This window comes from Mus caroli, chromosome 8 (assembly GCF_900094665.2).
Source record: "Mus caroli chromosome 8, CAROLI_EIJ_v1.1, whole genome shotgun sequence".
Classification (NCBI taxonomy): domain Eukaryota; kingdom Metazoa; phylum Chordata; class Mammalia; order Rodentia; family Muridae; genus Mus; species Mus caroli.
This window is the reverse complement of record NC_034577.1, coordinates 107,892,691-107,915,995: the sequence shown is the minus strand read 5'-3', so window position 1 is coordinate 107,915,995 and position 23,305 is coordinate 107,892,691. Positions and strand designations below refer to the sequence as shown.

Sequence of the window (23,305 nt, the reverse complement as noted above, 5' to 3'; positions counted from 1 at the left end):
CTCCTAGCCCCAAGTACTGATCATGTTTTTAAATTTGACTTTGCATACTTTGTCAAACCCAGTTTCTTTCTTTCCCTCCCCTTCTGAGTCCCATTCTCAGATGATGGGAACATAACTGCTTTCACCCACGAACCGAGGCTTGTGCAGGTTTGTTCTGCCACCTATGGACTGAGAGGTACTCATTATTGGTCGTATTATTTAGAAGAGTGGTCATGGAGGAAAATACCAGTTACAAAGAGAGAACAAGCCCAAGGGCCGTGCCAATTCCCACCGTTTCTAAACCTGACGTTTCTGTTTCTTTTCATACCGCCACCATTTTCTCCCCACTCTCTTAATGCTGAATTCTCGCTTGAAACTGGAGACACGATTTGTCGTTTTGACATAGTCCCACCAGAATCACTCTCTCGGTTCTGGATCAGTCTCCACCAGCAACTGTGGTAAAAGTTTGTGGCAGTCAGATAAGTCCTTGTCATGCCCCTCTGCAGCAGGAGAGGCCAGGGGTCAGATTAAGATATAACTTAGCTTTACCGAGTTCCCTGGGGATGGACAGGCCACCTCACCACGGGTACCTGGATCCTCCACGGTGCTGCTTGTATATGGCCCATTTAGAAAGGACAGCAGGTGATCTGCCCACCGTGCTGCAAGCAGCAAACGACCAAAGGAGGATATGGTTTATTTTCATTACATATTTGGCTTGAAAAAAAAAAAAAAAAGAGAGACAAGGTGGACAGACATTTGGAGCCTGAGTCCCTTGTGTCCTTCTCCAATGTCAGAACACTCACCCCGGGATTCTGAGAGGGTTGTACTATTTTAAAAAGAGAAACCTTTAGGTACAAAGGTGACCATACATACAGGATGCTTTTGAGAAAGAGATAACTTTTTACAAAGAGGTAACTCTACCTCTGTAGCCCAGCAGTAGAGGGAACTCGTGCTGAGACATTGAAGGAACCCTTCCTCTCTTCCCTAATGCGCATCTCCTCTTCCCTCTGGGATCCAAAGTCCAGTGTGGGCAGGGTCTCACTGGTGGCTGCAGACACTTGTAGTTGGGTGGACTTTGGGAAATGTTTGTTGACTAACTGATTGGATAGTGAGGCAAGAGAGCTTCCAGGGGCAGGCCATGTCTGGCTCTAAACACTTCGCAGAATTTAGTGGTGACTGCCACTGTCCTGGCTCTCCTTGGAGCCTGTGGACCGGCCACTTCCTCTCTCTTCTCCTTGAAAACTCATCCTGGAAGCAAGGGGGCCCCTCAGCTCCGAGGGGCCAGTTCTCCTAAGAACATGCCCAGTCCCCTCCCCGGGAAGGAGAAGAGTGGGGTTCTCTGGAGCTAGAAGCAGGACTGAAAAGGGGCTCCCTTGCCTGAGACCTGCAGGTTGATACCTGCCTCTTGGCCGCCCCTTCGCAGCCCGGGCAGGTCATTCCGGGTGGGCACCTGGCCGGGTACTCTGGGGGCCTCGCGGCTGCGCGCGCGGCCGGGCTCGGGAACGGTACCCGGGCTCGGCCCTCGGTGGCCGCCGCCCCCTCCGCCCCGGGGGCCGGGCCGGGCTCCCGGGAGGCGGGGACTCGCCCAGTGGCAGCAGCGTCCGGGCGGGCGGCGGGCGCGGGGCGGCTTCCTGCAGGCGGCGCCGGGGCGAGCCGAGCGCTACAGTCACCGGCCTCGGGACACGGGGGCCCGGGCGCTCAGGGGGCCGCGTCCGAGGCTCAGGGCGCGCTGCGCAGCCGTCGGTCGCCCCTGCCCGCGCTCGCGTGTCGCCGCGATTGCCGCGGCCGCCGCCGGTTACGCCAGCCCCGCCGCCGCCCGCTCCGATTCTGCGCACAGGCGGCCCCCAAGCCTGTCATTCTGCAAAAACACAGTTTACTCAACACGCCGCACACACTCGCGCGCACACACTCTCACACACACTCACACACAGACACGCGCGCGCGCGCACGCAAACACACACACACACACACCACACACACTTATACACACGCACGCACACACGCGCTCACGCGCGCGCGCAACCCGGGCCCCCCGCGCGCACACGCACGAGAGCGCGCGAGCGAGCAAGACGCGCACACCCGGCGAGCCAAGTTCCGCAGCCTGGCATGGCTTCTGGGGACCTTTACGAGGTACGGAGAAGCCGGGGCGCGGGCGGCGCCGGGGAACCGGGCCTGGCCGAGCTGGTGCGAGCGTAGTCCTGAGCCCACGGGCGGTGGCGCCGGGGATTGGAGGGCGGCTGGGGGACTCGAGGGTGGCGGCGGACCCGAGGGTGGCGGCGGGGACCGGAGGGTGGCGGGGGCCGGGCGCGCCTCCCGCCGCCGCCTCCCGCGGCGCCCGCTCCCTCTTTCTCTTTCTCTCGCGCACACACTCTCTTACTCCATCTACTTTGCGGCCTTGGAGAGGGGAAGGAGGAAGCCGGGCGGAGCCGGGGCGGAGGGAGGGAAGGTAGCGGTCCCGGGGAGGTGCTTGCTCAGCCCCGACGAGCCGCCCCGAGTGTGGAAAAAAAAAAAAAAAAAGAACAGGTTAAAAAAAAAAAAATTAAGGAAAAAGAAAAAAAAAAGTCGCCGGGCGTGCGAGGGAATGCGGGGGGGGGGCCCTCGCTGCGGACGGCCCAATTTAGGGGTCTTGAGCCCCCGGGGGTGCGCGGGTGTGGGTTGGGTGGGTGATCAAAGCGGAGCCAGGTTCCTAGGAAGGGGAATGAAAAGGACAAGAGTGTTGGGGCACGGGGGAGGGGGTGCCCTGGGGACACCACTCTTGCAGTTCCACAGGGGCCACTGAGTGCCTGCCCCCTCCCCCCACCTGCTGCCTAGTGTCCCCCTTCTCTGGACTCTGAAGCTCTCCTGGCAAGGGCTTGGGGGTCGGTCGCCTCTGCTGGTGTCATGCTTCCTAGGGTGAAAGAGGGGCTGCAGAGGGACCCTCTAGGTGGAAGGGAAGCTGGCCTGAAACTTGTATGTGGGTGGTCAGACTTGTCAGAGGACATGGGTGTGAATCCAGTTCCCAGAACTCCTCTGGCACACTAAGGGGTCATACTTGTCTCTAAGGTCACACAGGTAGTAGTGGGCACTGGATATTTTGAAATCGGTTCAAAATGTTGAAAGAAGGCATCCATCTGTCATCTTTTGGACAAGAAATACCCACGGTCCCTGGGGAGAGAGGGCTTAGCTGGCCTTGGGACCACAACAGTTCTTGAGTGGGATCTGGACTCCTGGACAAATAAGAAGCCACCACTGATCCCAGGGGGAGTATGCCCTTCAAGAGGTGTTTGTTCTCACGAGAAGGGTCTGAATAAAGAAGCCAAAGGGCCTGGCCACTTTCTCCCAGGAGGCCTGCAGATACTGCAAGAAACCAGTGTCACACAGGTCAGCTTGAGTTTCCCACCCCTTTCCTCCAGTATGAACCAGCCACTACAGTTGGCTGTCATTCCTAAGGTTGTCTAAACTTCCATGCAGTTGGGGAACAGGTCAAGTTAGCATTTTGGGTTAAGAGACTGCAATCGTAGTTCATCAACTGTAAGCTTTGTTCCCGGGGTCCTCCTGGAAGCCCAGGCTTCTCAGGAAGAAGGTTTACTGACTGGTGTGAGTGGAGAGTGGAGGACAGGCTGGTAGGCATCTCAACTTCCTATGTATCCAGAGCCTTCTGGGTGATTCTGAGCTTGGGGGGGCCCAGTGATGGATGACGAGCCATCAGGCTCAGGTGGGGCCCACGTTTTTAAAAAATGATATAAGTTGTCCTCTTCTTTATCCTATGGCCCTCCTTCTCTTTGTGCTGATGGAGAAGCCAGGGAGGGAGAGAAAACGGATGAGGAACTGACAGAGTGTAGTACTCTGGGCCACCCGAACTCATCCATCTTTCCCCAAGATGGCGGAGCAGTCTCTGAAACCAAAAAGTTAAAACATAGTGAAATGAAAGTGGATGCCATTTAGGAACAAAGCCAATCTTGTTGAGGTCATGGGGTTTTTCTCACTGATGGTGAGTTGTCTCAGAGCCGCTGACATTGCTTGGGTGACAAGTGGCCTTGTTGAAGACATGAAGTGGACATCACAAGAAGACGTCAGTGCTTCCCCATTTAAAGTCTGAAACTTACAAACCTCTTGGGGATAATTTCTTGTTTAATGTTCACCTGAAACTGCCATTCTTAACCTTGGTAATTACAGTCCCCAGATGAAGATGGGAGTTTCCGCAATGGCCTTGAACTATCTCAGCAACTCAAAAGTGCTTATTGAAGTTCAATAAGCAGGACAATAATAACAATTACTTCTGTGGTGGTAGGTAATTGTGTGAGATCTAAAATGGTTTTCCTGTGGCTGATAATTTGCACAGCCATTACTAGAAGGGCTAAACTGCATTATGAGAATATAACCAACATCAACATTTTTATAGCCCATGCCTCCATTACATAACATACACCCAGGGACTCAATTGGTTGTTCGAATTTAACTTAAAAACAAGAAGCGCCAGGTGTGCCTCAGTCCATATATTTTTTTTCTAACTGTCAAATTGCCAGGTGCATTAAAAATAGCCCATTGATTAAAAATTAATAGATCTGGGCATATTCAGTGCTATTACTAACCTTAAAAGAAATAAAAAAAAAAAGACATCTCTTTTTATATGATGGTATTTCCTTAATTAAACATACTTGGATGTCCACAGAATGGCTTATCATAACCTTTAACCAGTAAACTATGTTTAAGTAGGCTAGGAGTGATAATCTTTGTGACCTGTATTCCACCTGGGTGCCTGATGACATTACTTTCGACAGCTTATGATGGGGATGATGTTTGGATGTCAGAGATTCACTGACTCTTTGGTGATGTTAGACACCTGTTAGAAAAAGCAACCCTTCCCCAGAGAGCTTTGTTAAGAAGTCAGGTGCTGATTTTAAAGACACCAAAATGAGCTGTGCTTACATGACCTTCAGTCTTGGCGGGGAAACCTGGGTCTAAAGGCGGTTCTGGGATTTGGATTTGATGGATCACCTGGTTTTATTTCCCTGATAGCAGAGCCCTCACCCTCTCTGATGCGTTCTAGTTATGCATATGAGGGGGATTTCAAATATTGATTGATGCCTTACATCAGTGGTTCTCAACCTTCTCAATGCTACAGCTCTTTCATGAAGCTCATGTTGTGGCGACACCAACCATAAAATTGTTTTGGTTGCTACTTCATAACTGTACTTTTGCCACTATTACGAATCAGAGCTTTACCTGATATGAAGGATATCTGATAGGCAGTCCTCGTGAAAGGGTCATTCGACCCCCCCCCCCCAAAAGGGTTGAAAGCTACAGGTTGAGAACTATTTTCTTAAAGCCGTATATGGCTGGTTATAAAATGTAATTCCTCCCACCCCCAGATGTGCGAGTCAACATGTGGGCCATCAGTAGTGGTCTGGTAGACAGTTCTAGGGCCCCTGAGTGTGCACATGTGTGTGTGTGCCTTGCCTCATTGTTAGGTATGAAAGCAGGATGGAGCAGAAGATCTTTAGCTTGTCTCTTCCCACAGTGATCCTTATACAGGAGCATCCATTTCCCTAACACGTTGACACAATAAATCTGAATCCAGAAGGTATTAGAGTTTGCCATCCCTGGAGTTTAGTCGGCCGTTTGCCAAGATGGTTGGGTGTCGGGAACACATGGTCCGTGGCACAGCATGAGAAACCAGTTGTCTCTTCCCTGCTCGTCACATGTTCACTAACAGCGACTGGAAGGCCGGGTCCAGGAGACAGAGAGCACAGTGAGCCACCTTTGGTATTCTGATGCTGAGAGTTACATGCCTTTCTCCTCCAGCTTACGGTCTTTTGGTGGTGGTAATATCATGCCCTAGTTCTGTAGCTGTTGCTGAGCTCAATTCCCCGGCCAAATCTACTTCTGTGAACAAAAACACGCTTCCACCTTACACAGTCCATCACTGAGAGAAGCCAGTGCAGGATCTCCAAGCAGGAACCTCGAGGCAGGAACTGAAGCAGAGACATGGCAGACTGCTTCCTACAGCTCGAACAGCATCAAACTTTCTTTCTTCTGTTGTGCAGTTACTGACCTTAAAAGAAACAATAAAAGACATCTTAGCCTCCATTGTAGTATTTCTTTAATTAAATATTATAATTGAGTATACATAAAATGGCTTATTACAACTTTTAATCAATAAGCCATATTTTATGTGGGCTAGGAGTGAGACCTGCTTTCATATATAACCAGATATCTTCCCCCCGGGGATGGGACAACCCACACTGGGTTTAGTGCTCTCATGCTAATCTTTAATTAAGAAAATGCCTCATAGGCATGCCCACAAGCCAGTCTGAGGTAGGCAATCCCTCAGCTGAGGCTCTCCTTTCTCAGGTATTTCTACTTTATGTTGAGGTTGACAAGATCTACCCAGCATACACCAAGATAAGTGTTTGTTCACCTATCATGCTCTTTGGTGGCTCAGGTTTTTTCTCTAAAAGTATGTCTGGGTACCTTCATGAGAAGCTGAGTGTGTGGCTTTCCTTGCTGTTGAGTGGTGTCTAATACATCTTGCTCTTGTTAGTTGACATGAAGGACAAAGTCCTTACCTTGCTGGCAAAAATATTCAAAGAGGATGCTTTCTGAGTGGAGTGACTGAGACGAGGGTTACTGAGTTGGACTTCGCAGCATCTCTGTGCCAGGCTGTTTGTTGATGCTCCCTAAATCTCTATCTCCAAAATATGGCTATAATTTTTGTGTGTGTGTGTATACATCTCTTCCTCCTTATGTTCAGAGCTGTGTATGTATAATTTATGTGTATTTGCACAGTGTATATAATAAAATTTTTCATTCCAAATAAAAACAACAGAATACTTTTTCTTTGTTGAAAGACATTGACTTTAGTTGCCAATGGACTCTACAGTAATGAACACAGGCCCCTCCCCTTTGACAGGATCTGTGGACCCTGTGTTCTCCAAAGTCACACATTAGAAGTAGCAGAACTTGGGGACAGAAGTGTGGAAGCAGATTATGGAAAATGTATGCAACCTGAGCCCACAACAGCAACTAAGCCCTAATAATAGAAGTAAACTGACTGATTCCCCAGTGTGAGTCTGCTGGTCCTTCATAGTGTATTGGTAGAACTGGCAATTCCTTGTTCTCTGTAGATTGTCCAAGGCATTTACTTCTAATAAACACAGTGTCTGGCAAAATTATGTCTGGTCCATAGCTTTCTTCATTCATCTAAGTGGAAAGCAATGTCTTCAGCCCCTTTCTATGTGTTCTTCTGGCTTCACCATGGGGCCAACATGGTGGTGGTGCTGCTATATGTGCTACCACTCATTTTCAAGATGCTGACTGAGCATATTTCCAATTTCTAGCTAACTTTATGCTAGTGTTTCCATCCACTATTGAGTCTCTTGCCTTATGAGAGTGCTTGCCTATGACTGCTTCAAAAATATTAACAAGTTGAAGAAATAGCATCTCAACCTACACAACTTCCTAGTGATGCTGGTGTCATTCGCCCAGTTAATCACATCTAAGGACCTTCTCTGTCAAATATATGACCTCTTAAATCTCTGCAAATATGCCATCCAAGGATGGTACCAGTTGAGTTTGATTACAGGGGATCTAATGAATATAGACTAGTTATTTGATTCTCCAGTGGGGATCTATCAGCTTATTTTAAAGGAGGTTTGTATGTTATGCCTTACTGAATAAGGTCGTTTTTTTCAAGGCCTTAAGCTATCCTTGAAGGGTGATAAAAAGTGTCCTTGTAGCTTGGCCTTTTTTTAAAGAACAGTTCTGCCTGGGTGTTGATAGCAAGTCTTACTATTAGATACAAGCAACTAATTTTGACATCTCTACTGGAGGATAAAAGTAGTCTAGTTTGGCTGAATTTGTAGCACCACCATTTATTTATTTATTTATTTATTTATTTAATATTTATAGATCATCAAATATATGCCTAGTTCTAAGGAAATGATGGCAATGTCTCCTAAAAGTCTATGGTCTAATGGGAGATACTGTAAGAGAACAGAAGTTCACAGTCAGTAGAGAAAGCATTCTATGGGGAAGATGAGGCTTCCAGGAGGATGTTGAGGGATATATGAGATCCAGGCTTGGGGGGAAATGAGAGAAGGTCTCACAGAGGAGATGATGACCTCAGAGACTCAACTAGGAAATGAGTGTGACCAGATCTGCAGAATTTAGCCTAGTGACTGATAATGACATTCAATGAAAGATCAGTTTTCTCCTGAAGCTATCACTTTTTTTGATAATCAGTTCCTTGTTGCTGAGCATCTAGATGGATTCCATTTGTAAGCCATTGTGTTCTGCTGTTATGACCACCCACAAACATCATTATTTATACTCTGTTTTTCCCAGAGTAGGTTCTGAGAAAAGATAGTTTGAAAAATATGGATATTTTTACTACTCTTGATTCATAACCCAAGATTTCCCTTCCAAATGGACAGTTGACTGATTAGTGGAGGAGCTGGAGCAGGTCTAACATGGCTGCTTGCTTGTTTTGGTGACTGGAAGGAGAAATGTTGGAGGATGAGTGGGAGTGAAGAGAAATGGGCAAGATTGGAAGATTTAAGAAGAATCAGCACAGTTTGCTTGTCAGTCAGGACTGTATGCTACAGGTGTAACAGAAATATGTGATAACAACTATGGCTTAAACATGATTCATTCTTTTATATGAAGTGAAGTTTGGAGCTCAGGGTTGGTATTGCTCCTCTGTGAAGTTCTCAAGGTGTCTGGCTCCTTTTATCTCTATCCCATCATCTTTAGTTGTGGCTTCTAGTCTTCAAGGTCACTTCATGATCCAACCTGATCATAGAACTCTAGCCATCTTTTTCAGGAGAGGAAAAAAAGGAAAGACAGAGGGATGAATGGAATGATAATCAATCATGATTATGCTGTCATCTCATTGACCGGAATACCTAGCTGCAAGGGAGTCTTGGTGGGAAGTACAGTTTTCAGCTGTAATGTCCCTTCTCTTGCTAAAACAAAACTTGTTTACAGTGCATAGGGGTAAAGGAGTGGAGGAGTTGAGGGATAACCTGGGGGAGAAGATTTATTTGAAGGAAGTGTGGAGGCAGTGGAAAGGGCAGTGAGTCTGGGCCCATGGAACATCCCAAGTGTAGATGCCCATTGCAGCAGGTACTCAAAGTCAGAGCTTAGGAGTAGTATCTAGCATGGAGACAAACTGAGTCCTGGAAGAAACACACAGATTGAGCTACATTAGTGCCCAGATTATAGTGCAAACCAAAAAAAAAAAAAAAAAAAAAAAAAAAAAAAAAAAGAATGCAAGGCTGAGTAGCAGCTTCATGATGGGAGAATGGACATTTTAGAGACAGGAAAGAGAGGGCTTTGCCTTGTGTGTAGGAGGGGAAGTAAAGAGAAAACAAAGGTTTTGCTGTTGTGGAAGTCAATGGAAGACTGCATTTTAAAAGAGTGGCTGGGAATGTCCTTGGATTGAATAACCATTGGCAGCTGTGGGATACGACTATCCCATTGAGTGTGCTGGGAGTGAGAAGGTTGCAGCTTGATGCTGATATGGGGAGTATAGATGCAGGGACACCTTTCACAGGCATCTCTTAAAGAACGTGGTGTGATGGGGAGTGGTACGTGCATGAAATAGGAGGAGGGACTGGCCATGTCTGTCCCCCTAGTTCTATATTCATCTGCTTTGGATGATTTGAATCGTAAATGGTTATGGTGCCAATGTTGATTGATTCCTCATATTCTTAGATGTGATTTTTCCATAAGTCTTAAGAACCTCTTGATGCTCTACCCAATGTCTTCAGTAATTAAAAAAGTATTTACGTACTTATGTGCGTGTATGTGTGCATGGGCATGTGCACATGAGTGCAGGTGCTCACAGAGTTCAGAAGAGTGTGTTAGAGTTCCTAGTGTTGGAGTGACAAGCAGTTGTGAGCCTCTTGATATAGGTGTTAGGAATCAAACCAAGGTCCCCTGAAAGAAAACCAAATGCTCCTAACCACTGAGAAACCTCTTCAGTCTCAGGAGAAAAAAGTATCTTCAGTAATAGGAGAAAAAAGTTGAACGTGCATCATATAGTCATACAGAGGCTTTCTAGTTAAGTAAAATTGGCTCAAGGAAAAGATTTAAGTGGAGGACTTGAAGATGAACTCTTCAGTGAGGGCTTTGCTGCAACAGTGTTTGAGAGAGGGGACAGAACAGACAGTACTGCTGACTGATCAACATGATGATCAGTGTTAGGTGATAGCTTGCCCGGCTTAAGTTCCCAGGTTTTTTTTTTTGGGGGGGGGGCAAATACCGATCTAGGTTTTGCAGCGGAGGTCTTTTGTGGATATGGTTGAAAGTCCCTAATCAGTTGACTTTAAGTAAGGGAGGTTATTGCCGTCAATGCTAATGGGCTTGAGTTAATTGGCTTACACACCTTAATGCTCAAAGTGAAGCTTCCAGAAGCCAAAATACCACCTATGGACATTATCTAACCCATGTCCTAGTGTTTCAGCTGCTCTTCCTTTGATCTCCTGCTCCATGGCTTGTTTTTTTTTTTTTTTTTTTTTTTTTTTTTGTCTCACCAGCTCCTCACTGGGCAAGCCAGTTCCTTCCAGTAAGTGCCTCCTTATGTGCCCAAGTGGCTCTACTTCTCTCCTCCCTGCCACCCAATAGTGGTGGGCAGCTAGATGAGCCTTTTCACTTCTGATCCTTGGTGACCACTATTATAAATGGAGACTAGGTCACTTATCTTTTGATAATGCCGTTTTTGTTTGAGTTGATTGCTTCCTCAAATCCAGTGTGTGTGTTTGTGAGTGTGTGTATGTGTGTGTGTGTGTGTGTGTGTGTGTGTGTGTGAGTGTGTAGAAGGACAAGCCACAAGCCCAGGAGCTCAGTGATGGGTGGACTTGGTAACACCCAGAACCCACAAATTTATGTATACTATCTTACGGTAGTTACTTGTGGTGTGTCCCATGACAGCCATGGGAGGCACCACAGTTCAGCAAGATAGGTCTTTGGTCTGAGAATCAGAGTTTCCTGAGTCAGTCACTTGTCCCGAGAGGCATTTGAAGGTGGAGGATTGTCCAGTAGTCCTTCTCACCCTTATCCACCAGTTCCTGTTTCTTGAGCTTACTGTCAGCCTCTGACATGGTCCTGTTATCCTTAACTCACGGGTAGATGCCTGTATCTCCAGTGGTCATCACAGCAGTGAAAGGCCCATCACTTACCATGCCTGTGCAAAGCAACAGGCTCCTGAGAAGGCTCTTCATATAATGCCCAGTGTCTCTTCCAAACGGGTTCCTCTTGACTTCAGCTACTTCACCTCTGCCAACCATTCTCAGTTGCTTAATGAGTAACTCAAGGAACTATAAGCATGGACCCTTCAGGGGCACATCTATGGAGCTGAGGCTCCAGATCACTCACTGCTGTATCAGGGTTTCCCCCTACCAAGGAGCCATTGCCCTAGTCTCAGATTCATCACCAGGGAACTTTCCTCCTTGATTTTTGTGTCCTTGTCCTTTAGTCTAGTATTAAAAAAAAACAGAAAACAAACAAACAAACAAACAAAAAACACTGTCTTAGGGGTTTTACTAACAAACCATTGAGATAGTACAAATGCTAGAGTTGGGTTTAATTTTAAAATGGCCATTGAGGGCTGGAGCGATGGCTCATTGGTTAAGAGTACTGGATGAGAAGCCAGGGTTCCCAGCACCCCCATGGTGCCTCACAAAACATCTGTAATTCCAATTCCAGGGGATCTGATGCCCTCTAATGGTCTTCATGGCACCAGGTAGGGCACACAGACATAAATGCAGGCAAAATACCCATACACATAAAAACCCAGTTACTTTTTATTAATCTGCCAGTTAAATAATATGTTAGCTATGCATCTGTAACTATGCAGGTTATTGACTCTAGCCATGATTGTCTTTTAAATTCTTCTTTGGAATGTGGTAATTAAAACCCCAACACCCAAATTAATCATTAATATGTATTTGAGAACTACTTATGTTTATTTGTGCTATTTTAAAGATGAGAAGCAAAGAGGAGTCATCATACATGCCACACTTAAACTATTAGTCAGATCATTAAGAACAAAATATTAGCAGTGAAAAACAAACAAACAAACAAACAAACAAACCCAACATCCACATATGGTGGTGGTCTGCTCTGCCCCCAGTTTCAATGGTGACAAAACAGGGTCGGGTCAATTTCTTTCTCTTGCTTTCTTTTTTCTTTTTCTCTTCTCTTCTCTTCTCTTCTCTTCTCTTCTCTTCTCTTCTCTTCTCTTCTCTTCTCTTCTCTTCTCTTCTCTTTTCTTCTCTTCTCTTTTCTTTTCCTTGCTTTTTTGTGACCAAAACTCAAAATATGGTGTTTATTTTTTGCTATCTTGGGCGTATATTCAAACTTCTAATAAATATGCATTATTATTTTTTAAAAAAGCAACATTATATCTACATATCTACTCTCTCTCTCTCTCTCTCTCTCTCTCTCTCTCTCTCTCTGCTAGCAAAAGAGTTCCTATCCATGTCTTCTCATATAAAGTACTATGGGAAATACACTCTTTGTAGTACACATGACCACTCACATGGCACTCAAGGCTGAGGTGGTGGCTGGTGTATAATAAGTATGAAAACAACAAGAGCATATTAAACTTTCATGCTGTGTTGTTGGTGTTTATTGTTACATCTAAGTCTCTCTGCCTTGATTATTTGAGAGAAGGAAGGGATAACAGTTAAGTGTTATAAGTCCAGACTTGAAACAGACAAGCACACAAACAGATTTCCATTCTCAAAGACTTGTGGTTCAGTGGAAATGACCCATCCCTGGAGATTGCAAGATCACATGGCCAGAGCGACCCAAACCAAACATAACTTGATAATGCTCACAGCTAATTTTTATAGAAGATCCAAGGTCATTTTTCTTATGCATCAGCAAATAAAACACAGGAAGCAGCTGACGAACCACAGGCTGTTGCAGGAGGGTGGGTTAACATTTTGAGGTTTTATTGAAAGCGTTTGCTATTGTACCAGCACTTTCTGCTTGCCTCAGCCTAGTCAGTGGGAAGAAAACCAAATAGTCAGTCAAACTAAGAAAAGACATCGACACCAAAATGTGTCCATCTTGATTGAGAAAAGGGCTCTATGGTTGAATCCTACTATTTCCTATAAGCAGCAGGCTCAGTGATAGAGAGAGATGGCTTAGTGGTTAAGAGCATTGGTTGCTCTTCCAGATGTTGTGAGTTCAACACCCAGCAACCACATGGTGGCTCACAACTACCTATAATATCTGACTCTTCTGGCTGCAGGCATACATCCAGATAGAGCACTCATATAAAATAAACAAAAAATAAGTAAAAAAAAAAAAACTAACACACACACACACACACACACACACACACATATATATATATATATATATATATATATATATAGAGAGAGAGAGAGAGAGAGAGAGAGACAGAGAGAGAGAGACAGAGACAGAGACAGAGACAGAGACCCAGAGAGAGACAGAGAGAGACACTATGTCTGGACTGTTTGTGTTTGTAGTCCCCGCTTGTGGGACTTCGATGGTTACACAGGAAGCCCATGCCTGCAGCCTCCCTTTCCATCTGCCTTCCTTAACCTGCATATATCATACTCATCTCTCTCCTGAGAAGAGTCCTTCAGATGTTCCTTGTAATCGAAATTACCCCTTTGCCTGCCATTGGATCCTGAATAGACTTAATAGATAGCAAAAGTCCCTCGTGACAAATCAAAACCTACTTTCAAACAACCAGTGTGGATAACAACTGGACAGAGAGCAGCCGGTCTCTGCTAACTGCATGTGACAGAGCTGCTTCAAAGCAGGCACCCACAGAGGCCACCCTATGGCTTGCTGTCTCTGCCCTTGGCATCTCTTCCACTATATTGTAGGCTCAGTGGCTTGGTCCAATTTGATACATACCATTCATTCCATATTGGGTTGCCTGGAGGGAAACTGGCATAGATGCGTGTATCTAGATGGTGTCTAGAAGGCTGTTCTTTGGAGAAAAGCCTGGAAGGATTTTGGGGAGACAGAACTAGACAGATGGTGATGTGCAGCCAACTGGCAGCTGAGCCCCTCTTATCCTAGTAAAAGTCAAGGTGACTCTTTAGAAACATCCCCAGGTGATATAAGGGGATGGGGCTCCTGAACCCCTGTGTGTTAGCCATTTAGTACTGAAGGTTGCGCTGTGGGATGGGGGCAGGGCAGCTCCCTTGAGTGACATCTATGTGGTTTTGGCAGCAGAGAGCCTCCTTGCAGCCGTGAGTTGGGTTATTCATCTCCAAAGAAGGCCTTGGCTGAGTGTCCCACCCTTGTATTGACACCATCTCTTAACATTCATGGATGGGCAAGTCTTTCTTTTCTGGGTCCCTTTGGATTCATATGTGCTGTACTGCTGCCTCTCTTGAGGACATGGATTTGTCATTTGCTACCTTCCTGGTGCTCATACCTGTTTGGGTACTGACAGGTTGACCATGTGTCAACCTTGGAATCAGGATTCTCTGAACTGCTCACATGATAATCCCTCCACATACTCAGAGAGACACGTAACAGGGCACCACTTCTCTTGAGTATCCCAGCTCACTCTTGGAGCATCTCCCATTGCCTGGCTGCCTCTGTGTCCTTCTTTCCTGTTCTCTGTACCTTAAACTTGGCAGTTTACAAGATAATAGTTGGTCCCAGGTTTCCCCTGACCTCTTGCAGCAAACAGACTGGATTGCTGGTTTTGAAGTCTCTGTTGTTTGCCTGGCTTCTTCTGAGCTCTACAACTCTCCATCGAACTATCCCTTAAACTCAGTATACAAAAAGTCAAACTTAGAATCTTCCTTCTAGCCCCCATCTGTTCATTACCAAGCCAGAAATATGGTCTCTTTTGTTTTCCTCAGACACAGTGTCTGCTCTGTTGAATCGGCAGCCTGTATATTTCTGGAATCCATCTTTTGTCTTCTTTTCCATCTCGTCACCGGTGTGCAGGGGATGCTTCCCATTGCTTGACTCATCCTAGCACCTCTCAGGTGTTCACGCCAGATTTTCTCTGGGGTGCCCTCATAGGGATCCGGAAAACAAAAAACCCTCCCGTTTTGTTGTCTTCTGACAGAATATCTTTAGCAGGTACGTAAGCTGTGTGTGGCTTGTCCTTCTCTCCCCCTGCTGTTTGTCTGTGTGCAGTGTGTCCTACCCAGAGAGCTGCTTGACACTCTTGACTCTTCCATGTTCCATAATTGCCTTCCTCTAGCCTTCTTGTAGGTGATGGATCAGCCTCATCCCTGAAGCTTAGTTTCAATTCCTCCTGGTTTCGCATAGATGCCACTCTTGACAAAATCTTTTTGACCCAAGATTTAGCTAAAGATGCCAGGGGAGCTAAGCATGACCCTGAGTCTTGGTGAATTCTCTTAGTGATGATAAATAAGGCAAGATCCGTCTGTCCCTTTGGTGACATTACAGCCCTGGACATTATGTAGAGACCTGACACCCAAGATCTTCCTGAAATTGAAACACATATTGAAAGTGTAACCATGTAATAAAACTTAGAGCTTTATGCCTCCTCTTTGGGTTCCTACAGAATTCATTCTTTTGGTATTCTAGAACTTGTTTGCTTATACTATAAATGTCTCTACTTAAATGCTAATAGTCTACTTATTCTCATTATTTGGCATGAGACAAGACTCAAAAAAATCCAATCAATAGAAAAATTAGCATGCACGTATCTGTTATGTGTGTGAGAGCTGAACTTGTCTCAGATGTCTCTGTAGCCTTCTTGGCATGAGACTGATGGGAATGCCCAAGCTTTTAGAATTCCTTAACCTTATTGCTTCTCTTCTGCATCTTTGTTGGTCAGTTAGTGTCCACATCATTTTCCTGTGAGTCAAACTCAACTGGAGTGTTGTACTCTCCATAAGACAATAGAGTCCTGATTTCAGAGGATCACTAAGTTTTGGAGCTGGGCAGGAGTTTCAAAGTCAAGTTCAGTCTTTGGTGGACATCTTTAGCAGGTGATAAAAGGTGAGAGCCCCTTTTGGCTGTCGAAGGAGATGCAACCCCTAGCTGTCTGCCTTGTTGGTTTCTGCATGTGATGTGCATGAGGTAGAAGCAGATTCTTCCCATGTTCTTCTGGAAAGTGTCCTTGGAAGTCTTGACACCATTGCGTTCCCATGCAAGATTTAATGAAGGAGTCCAGGGCAGCGTAGCATGAGCTTGTGTCTTGGGAAAGTCTCTTAGTGATGATGATTGAGGTTGGAATCTGTCCTCCTGACTGATGTCATAGGCCTTGACATTTTGGGAAACCCTGATAGCTGAATTTTCCTAGAAATCCCAATTCATGTGTTAGTTGTGAGAAGTGAGACCAAGTAACATCACCAAAATCCATGCTGTTATAAGGAGAAAAGGGAGAGGATTTGATATTAACACCACTCTATTCATTTGTGTGTCTAGAAACCCCAAACCTTGTCACTTTTGAAGAAGAAGATACACATGGAGACTGTGATTCAGACTTTGTGGCTAATAGATAGAGGAAGGGAGCTGTAGAACTATTGTCTTTAGAGTGCTCGTGGCTTTCTTCAAACAATAGACCCAGCTTTTGGAGCAGATGAATGCCTTGGTGTTGGGTGGCTCATCCAGTCGTTTTTCTCACCTTCTGAATCAAACATGGCAGAGATGGAAAAGTCTGGCGCCTCAGGGAGTTTCTTCATTCTGTTGCATTAGTGTTAGTCTTTCAATGTTTGCTGGGATTCACCAGTGAAGCCATCTGGTCTTGAGCTTCTCTTTGTTGGGAGATTTTACTGACTGTTTGATTCCTTTACATGTTTGAAGTTGTGCTGGCTAGTTTTATGTCTGCTTAACACAAACTAGAGTCATCAGAGGGGTAGGAGCCTCAATTGAGAAACTGCCTCCATAAGATTAGGCTATATGCAAGCCTGTAGGGCAATTTCTTAATTAGTGATTGATAGGGGATGGCCCAGCCCTTGGACTGCTGGTCCTGTATTCTACAATAAAGCAGGCTGAGCAAGCCATGGGGAGCAAGCCAATATGCAGTATCCTTCTGTGGCCTCTGCATCAGCTTCCTGCCTCCAGGTTCCAGTCCTGACTTTCTCCGATGATGAACAGATTCAGAAGTATAAGCCAAATAAACCTTTTCCTCCAAAGTTGCTTTGGTCATGGTGTCTCATCATAACAATACTAACCATCACTTGGATGAAAATTGGTAAGTGGGCAGTGCTGTGACAAACCTGACTGTGTTGTTTCTGGAGGACTATAGAACAACTTTGGAACTTTGGGTGAGAAAAGCCACTGAGTGTTCAGTGATTCGTGAGCTGCTTTGTGGGAACTTGGAAGCTAAGCATGCGGAGATGTTGGAGGCCTTGAGAAGTTTCAGAGGAAAGTTTGAGAGTCCCTCAGTGACTCTATCGGGACCATTTGTTATTTTGGGTTAAGAATCTGTGGTTTTGGTTAGCTGAGGCAGAAGAATCGGCCGTGATTAACAAGATACCAGAACTACTGGAGTGAAACCTTTGCTTTACTGTGACAGTTGATGCTGGTTAACTTGAGACAAGAATTAAGTGATGATTAATAAAAGATCAGCAGCATCACTGAGGTGAAATCTTCTGGGAAGTCTTTCCTGAGAGTCAGTACATGCAAGCTGTGTTCAGAGGTGGCCAAGGTTGTACCTTGTTCTGGTCGCCAAATTTGATGTTGCAAGAGTTACTTAGGTGGTACTAGTAGGTTTGGAAGGCATGGAGGAATCATGGAAGGCCATTGAGGCTTGTCACTGTGTGGCAGGGCTGGACTCCACAGAGAGGGCTTAGGAGAGGCTATTTGTTCCAGCAACAGGCTCTAGTATATTGAAATGCCAGTACCCTGGGATGAACACCAAGAATAGCAGCAGGTGTGGAGTGGAGCCTCCCTCAGTCTAGAAGACAAATCTGTATGTGCTGCAGATGGTAGAGCTAAAGAAGTGACCTTGAGACCTTTGGAGGAGCCCAGAAGTTCATGTGTGGACCACAGATTCTAGACATTGACTTATTCACACTGCTGGAGTTTGGTTTTGCTTCATTCAGGTCATGACTATGCCCTGGTTCCTCCCTCTTGAAATAAGAAAGTATTTATTTTTGATTTTTATGGAGCCTGCAGTTGAGAGACTGAATTTTATAAAGAGATTTTAGGTTGAAAATGATATTTTGAATTTTTAAGTAAACTGAAATTTAAACTGAATTGCAAAGACTGTGGGACCTGCTAAGTTTACAAAATGGTCTGTATGGTGATATTTATAGTGATGTTTGATCTTGGGGATGAGCTAGAAAGGAAAGGTTGTAGATTAATGGAGATGTATTTGTGTGTCAAGTTGACAAAGGATCAATTGTGCTGCCTAGTTTAATACCAACTTTACACAAGCTGGAGTCATAAGAGAGGCACAAACCTCAACTGGGAAAATGCTTCCATAAGATCAGACTGCAGTGGTTGGCGAGATGGCTCTGTGAGTAAGAGCACTGACTGGTCTTCTGAAGGTTCTGAGTTCAAATCCCAGCAACCACATGGTGGCTCACAACCACTCATAATGAGATCTGACACCCTCTTCTGGTGCATCTGAAGACAGCTACAGTGTACTTATTTATAATAATAAATAAATCTTTGGGCTGGAGGGAGCAGGGACTGAGCAAGTGGAGTTGACCGGAGCAAGCAGAGGTCCTAAAATTCAATTCCTAACAACCACATGAAGGCTCACAACCATCTGTACAGCTACAGTGTACTCATTATGCATAAAATAAATAAATACATCTTTTAAAAAAGATTAAAGAACGTTTTTAAAAGAAAGATCAGATTGCAGGTAACCCTGTAGGAGATTTTCTTAATTAATGATTCACAGGGTGAGCCCACTCCTGTGAGTGTTGCTGTCCCTGGGATGGTGATCCTGAGTTCTATATGAAAGCAGGTTGAGCAAGTCATGGGGAGCAAGCAGTAAGCAGCACCCCTCCATGGCCTCTACATCAGCTCCTGCCTCTAGGTTCCTGCCCTGTTTGAGTGTCTGTCCTGATTTCTTTCAGTGATGAACAGTGATGTGGAAGTGTAAGCCAAACAAACCCTTTCCTTCAAAGTTGCTTTGGTCATAGTGTTTCATCACCACAGCAGTAGCCCTAACTAGGACAGAAGTCCAGTTTAGTTCCCCATCCTTATTCGTTGGTGTGCAGTTATTCAAGGTATTTTTTTAAAGAGATATATTTCATTTATTATCTTTTTATTTTTGAGATTATAATATAATTATATCATTTCCCCTTCCCTTTTCTCCTTTTAAACTCTTCCATATCCACCTCTTGCTCGCTCAAGTTTTTCACTAATTGCCATTACATGCGTACGTGTTTATGTATATACACATATTCCTACGTAAGTTTGTATAAGGTTACCTGTATGTATGATTCCAGGGCTAACCACTTGGTGTTGGATAGCCAGTCGGTGTGTTCTTCTCTGGAGAAGACCATTTCTCTCATTCCCAGCATGCCTTAGTTACCCATAGTTCTCTTTGTAGGGTGGAGAACCTTCTCATGGTCTGCGTTGGCATGTCTTTTGTTATTGTTCAGTTCATGCTTAGATAGTCATGTCAGTGAGACTTTATGGGTGCCACTTCTGATATTACCAGGAGATACGATCTCACAGCAAACTCCCTGATCCTTGGGTGCTTGCAATCTTTCTCCCCTCTCTTCTGCAATGTTCCCTGAGCCTTTGTGCAGGAGGTTTTTTGTTGTTGTTGTTGTTGTTATTGTTGTTGTTTTTGTTTTTTGTTTTTTGGTTTTTTTGTAGATGTATACATTGGGTCTGAATTCCAGAACTCTGACTTTTGATTGGTTATGGTTTTCTGCATTGGTCTCTCTCTGTTGCGAAGAGAAGTTTCCTCTCTTAAGGAAGGAAACTCCTCCTAAGGACTGGCTTAGTCAGTGTTCTGTTGCTGTGAAGAGACACCATTGCCATGACAAATCCCATAAGAGAAGTCATGATTTGGGTCTTGCTTACAGTTTTGGAGGTTCAGTCCATTATTAGCATGGCTGGGAGCATGACAAAAACACAGGCAGACATGGTGCTGGAGAAGTAGCTGAGAGTCCTACGTTAAGATCCACAGGCAACAGGGAGAGAGAGACACTGAACCTGGTTGAAGCATTTGAAACCACAAAGCACACCGCCAGTGACACATTTCCTCCGACTAGGCCACACCTACTCCAACTAGGCCACACCCACTCCAACAAAACCACACCTCCTAATCCTTCTCAAGTAGTGCCACTCTCTCATGTCTTAAGAATTCAAATATATGAGCCTATGAGAGCCATTCTTATCCAAATCACCACAAATACAATTGTCTAGGATGAGTTAGGGATTATGCTGGCTTAATAAAGAGATCCATCTCCAAGATTCATGACTTCACTAGCCTTGGGTAGTTGACTAGATTTCCAGTACAGGGCATGGTTTCCCTCCTGTTGAACAGGTCCTGAGTCCAAGCTGTTGGTTGCTGTGCATGCTTTTACCTGCACTGTGCCATGCTGGTCATTATTGTGACTCCTAGGCAATATATCTTTGTAGGACAGCTAGTTGCTTCCCTCTTTTGGGAGTGTTCCTGGTGCTTTCTGCTACCATAGGAGCTAGACCTCAGGGAGAATGCATTCAGGTATTCCAGCTCAGGGGCCTCTGGGCCCTCTGTCTGAAGTACTTGATCTCTTCAGCAATAGAGACTTACTTTCTACCTCTGGGGCCAACCAAGGGCATATCAATAGCCTGTAATGTTTTGGGAGTCTCTTGGACAACCCTGACCAACAACTCAAAAGAGGGCTTTATATGCACCGTCTTGGCATTTTTGCTAGACTGTCTTTGGCTCTTAGAGTGAGCATTGTGAACCCAGATGAGATTTCATTTAAACAAAATAGGTGTATTTATACATAGACTTACGGGTATTCTAGTTTTTTTTTTTAAGGTAGTCTGGTAACAGTATGATTTCTTATGACTCTTTCAGACACCCTTCCTCTTATTTTATCCTCCTTCTCCTCTTTCTCTTTATTCATCTCTCTCCCCTATCCTATTTGGAACCCCCACTTTCCCAACCAGATTATTTGTACCCTGCTAATTCTCTCTCTCTCTAGTGTCCCCCTCCTCTATGTTATAGAGAGGGAGCAATAGCCCCTCATCATTTCCTAGTTTCTATAGTCACTCCAGCATATGTACTCTTATCTGAAGATTTTAAGTTTGGAGCCTCCAGGAGCCAAAGAGAGCATACAATGTTTGTTCTTCTGGGTCTGGGTTACCTTACTCAGTATGATCATTTGCCTGCAGATTCCATGATTTCCTCTCCCGTCCCCTTACAGCTGAGTAGTACCCATGTGCGTGTGGCAGACACACACCACATTTTCATAGCCATTGCTTGGCTTAAGGACATTTAGGTTGTTTCCACTTCCTAGCTGTTGTGAATAGAGCAGCCATAAACATGACAAGAGTACATATCCTGGAATAGGATGGTGAGTCTTTTGGGTGAATGTATGCCGAAGAGTGGCATATCTGGGTCCTACGGTAGATTTACTTTTAGCATTTTGGGAATTCAAACACTGATTTCTACAGTGACTGTGCCAGTCTGCAGTCCCACCAACGGCACATAAGAATTCCCTTTCCCCCACACCTACTCCAGCATTTGTTATCGGTTGCTTTGCTGGTCTTTGCCATTCTGACTGCCATAAAATGAAATCCCAGAGTTGTATTTATTTGCGTTTCCCTAATTGCTATGAAGATGAATTCTTTTGAGTTGTTTCTCACCATTTTTGTTCGTTGGCTTTGAGAATCCTCTGTTCTGGTCCTGGGGCCATTGTTTTGAATGGGTCACTGTTTATTTTTTGATTCTGTACTTTTTCAGTTGTTTATATATTATGCATACTAATTCTCTATCAGCTTGCCTAGCTGGAAAAGATTCTCTCCCATTCTGTGGGCTTCATTTTCTTTTGGTTGATTTTTTTTCTCTTTCTTTCTTTCTTTCTTTCTTTCTTTCTTTCTTTCTTTCTTTCTTTCTTTCTTTCTTTCTTTTGCTTTGCAGTTTTAGTTTTGTTAATTGTTGGCCTTAATTTTGGGGCAAATGGAGCGCCAGTTAGAAAGCTTCCTACACCTCCATCATGTAGGGTATTGACTGTGTCTTCTAACAGTTTCAGTGTTTCAGGCTTAATGGTTTAATGGTCGTCGATCCATTTGAGGTTAGTTTTTGTACAAGGTGATAGGCCGTGAGGTAATTTCCTTCTGTACGCGGACGACCAGTTTCTCTAGCTCATTTGCTGAAGGTGCTTTACTTTATGTGCTTAGGTTGTTGGCACTTTCATCAAACATTGAGAATGGATGAAGCTATGTGAAGTCATATTTGAGTCTATGAATTTGTTCCATTTATCTGCATGTCCAGCACCACATTGTTTTTTTTATTACGACAGCCCCGTAATACATCTTAAGCTCTTGGATAGTGATCCCTCTGCCACTGTTCTTGTCCAGGATTGTTTTGGCTATCCAGGGTCTTTAGTGGCCTCCTAAGAATTTTTGTATAGTTTATTATCATTTTTGAGTAGGATTGCATTGGATCTTTGAGTAGCTTTCGGTGAAATGGTTGTACGTATTATTAATTCTACCAATCCATGAACATGGGATGCTTTTGCATTTTCCAACACCTTTCTATGTTTTTCTTCTGAGGTTTAAAGTTTTCCTTGTAGAGTCCCTTCATTTCTTTGGTTAGAATTATTCCTAGATACTTTTTTTTCCCTTTGAGGCTATTGTGAATGTGAGTGTGTCCATGATCTGTTTCTCTATATGTTTGCTGTTGATGTGTAGAAAAAAAAAAAAAACTATTGAATTGTTCAAGTTGCTTTTGTAACCTGCCACATCACTGAAGTTATTGTTTCTAGAAGTTTTCTGGTAGAATTTATGGGACCTTTAATGTACAATATAATATCATCTGCCAAAGACTTTCTGTCCCACCTACTACTTGGGGCACACATTGCAAAGGGCTGGGCCTAGTGGACATCCTTGTCTCTTTCCTGACTCTGGTGGTAATGCTTCAAGACTCTCTCCATTTAGGATGATGCTGGCTGTGCATCTTTCTTTCTTTCTTTTTTTTTTTTTTTTTTTGGTGGTACACACCTTTAATCTTAGCATTCAGGAGAAAGAGCCACGTAGATGCCTGAGTTCAGGGTCTGTCTAATAGAACAATGGGGCCATGTTCCAGCTATAGAAAGCAGTGAATGCAGCTTTGGCCATGTAACTCTGTCTTGAGAGTCAAAGGGGCTAAGGTCAGAGAATGCTGATTCATGGAATAATCAAGAGGGTACCTGGGGAAAACGATTGAATTAATATTCAATTCCTAAGGAAGTAG

General features: G+C 44.6%; 1 protein-coding gene across 1 annotated transcript in view; it reads left to right on the top strand.

Moving 5' to 3' along the window:
• The first annotated feature begins 1,919 nt into the window (after positions 1–1,919).
• The window catches only part of Cdyl2 (chromodomain Y like 2), a 169,886-nt gene continuing 148,500 nt past the window's right edge, over positions 1,920–23,305 (top strand). Inside the window, exon 1 of the mRNA XM_021170904.2 lies at positions 1,920–2,109. Within this exon, the coding sequence (XP_021026563.1) occupies positions 2,086–2,109 (24 nt within the window). The 5' untranslated portion in view covers positions 1,920–2,085. The remainder of the gene's footprint in view (positions 2,110–23,305) is intronic.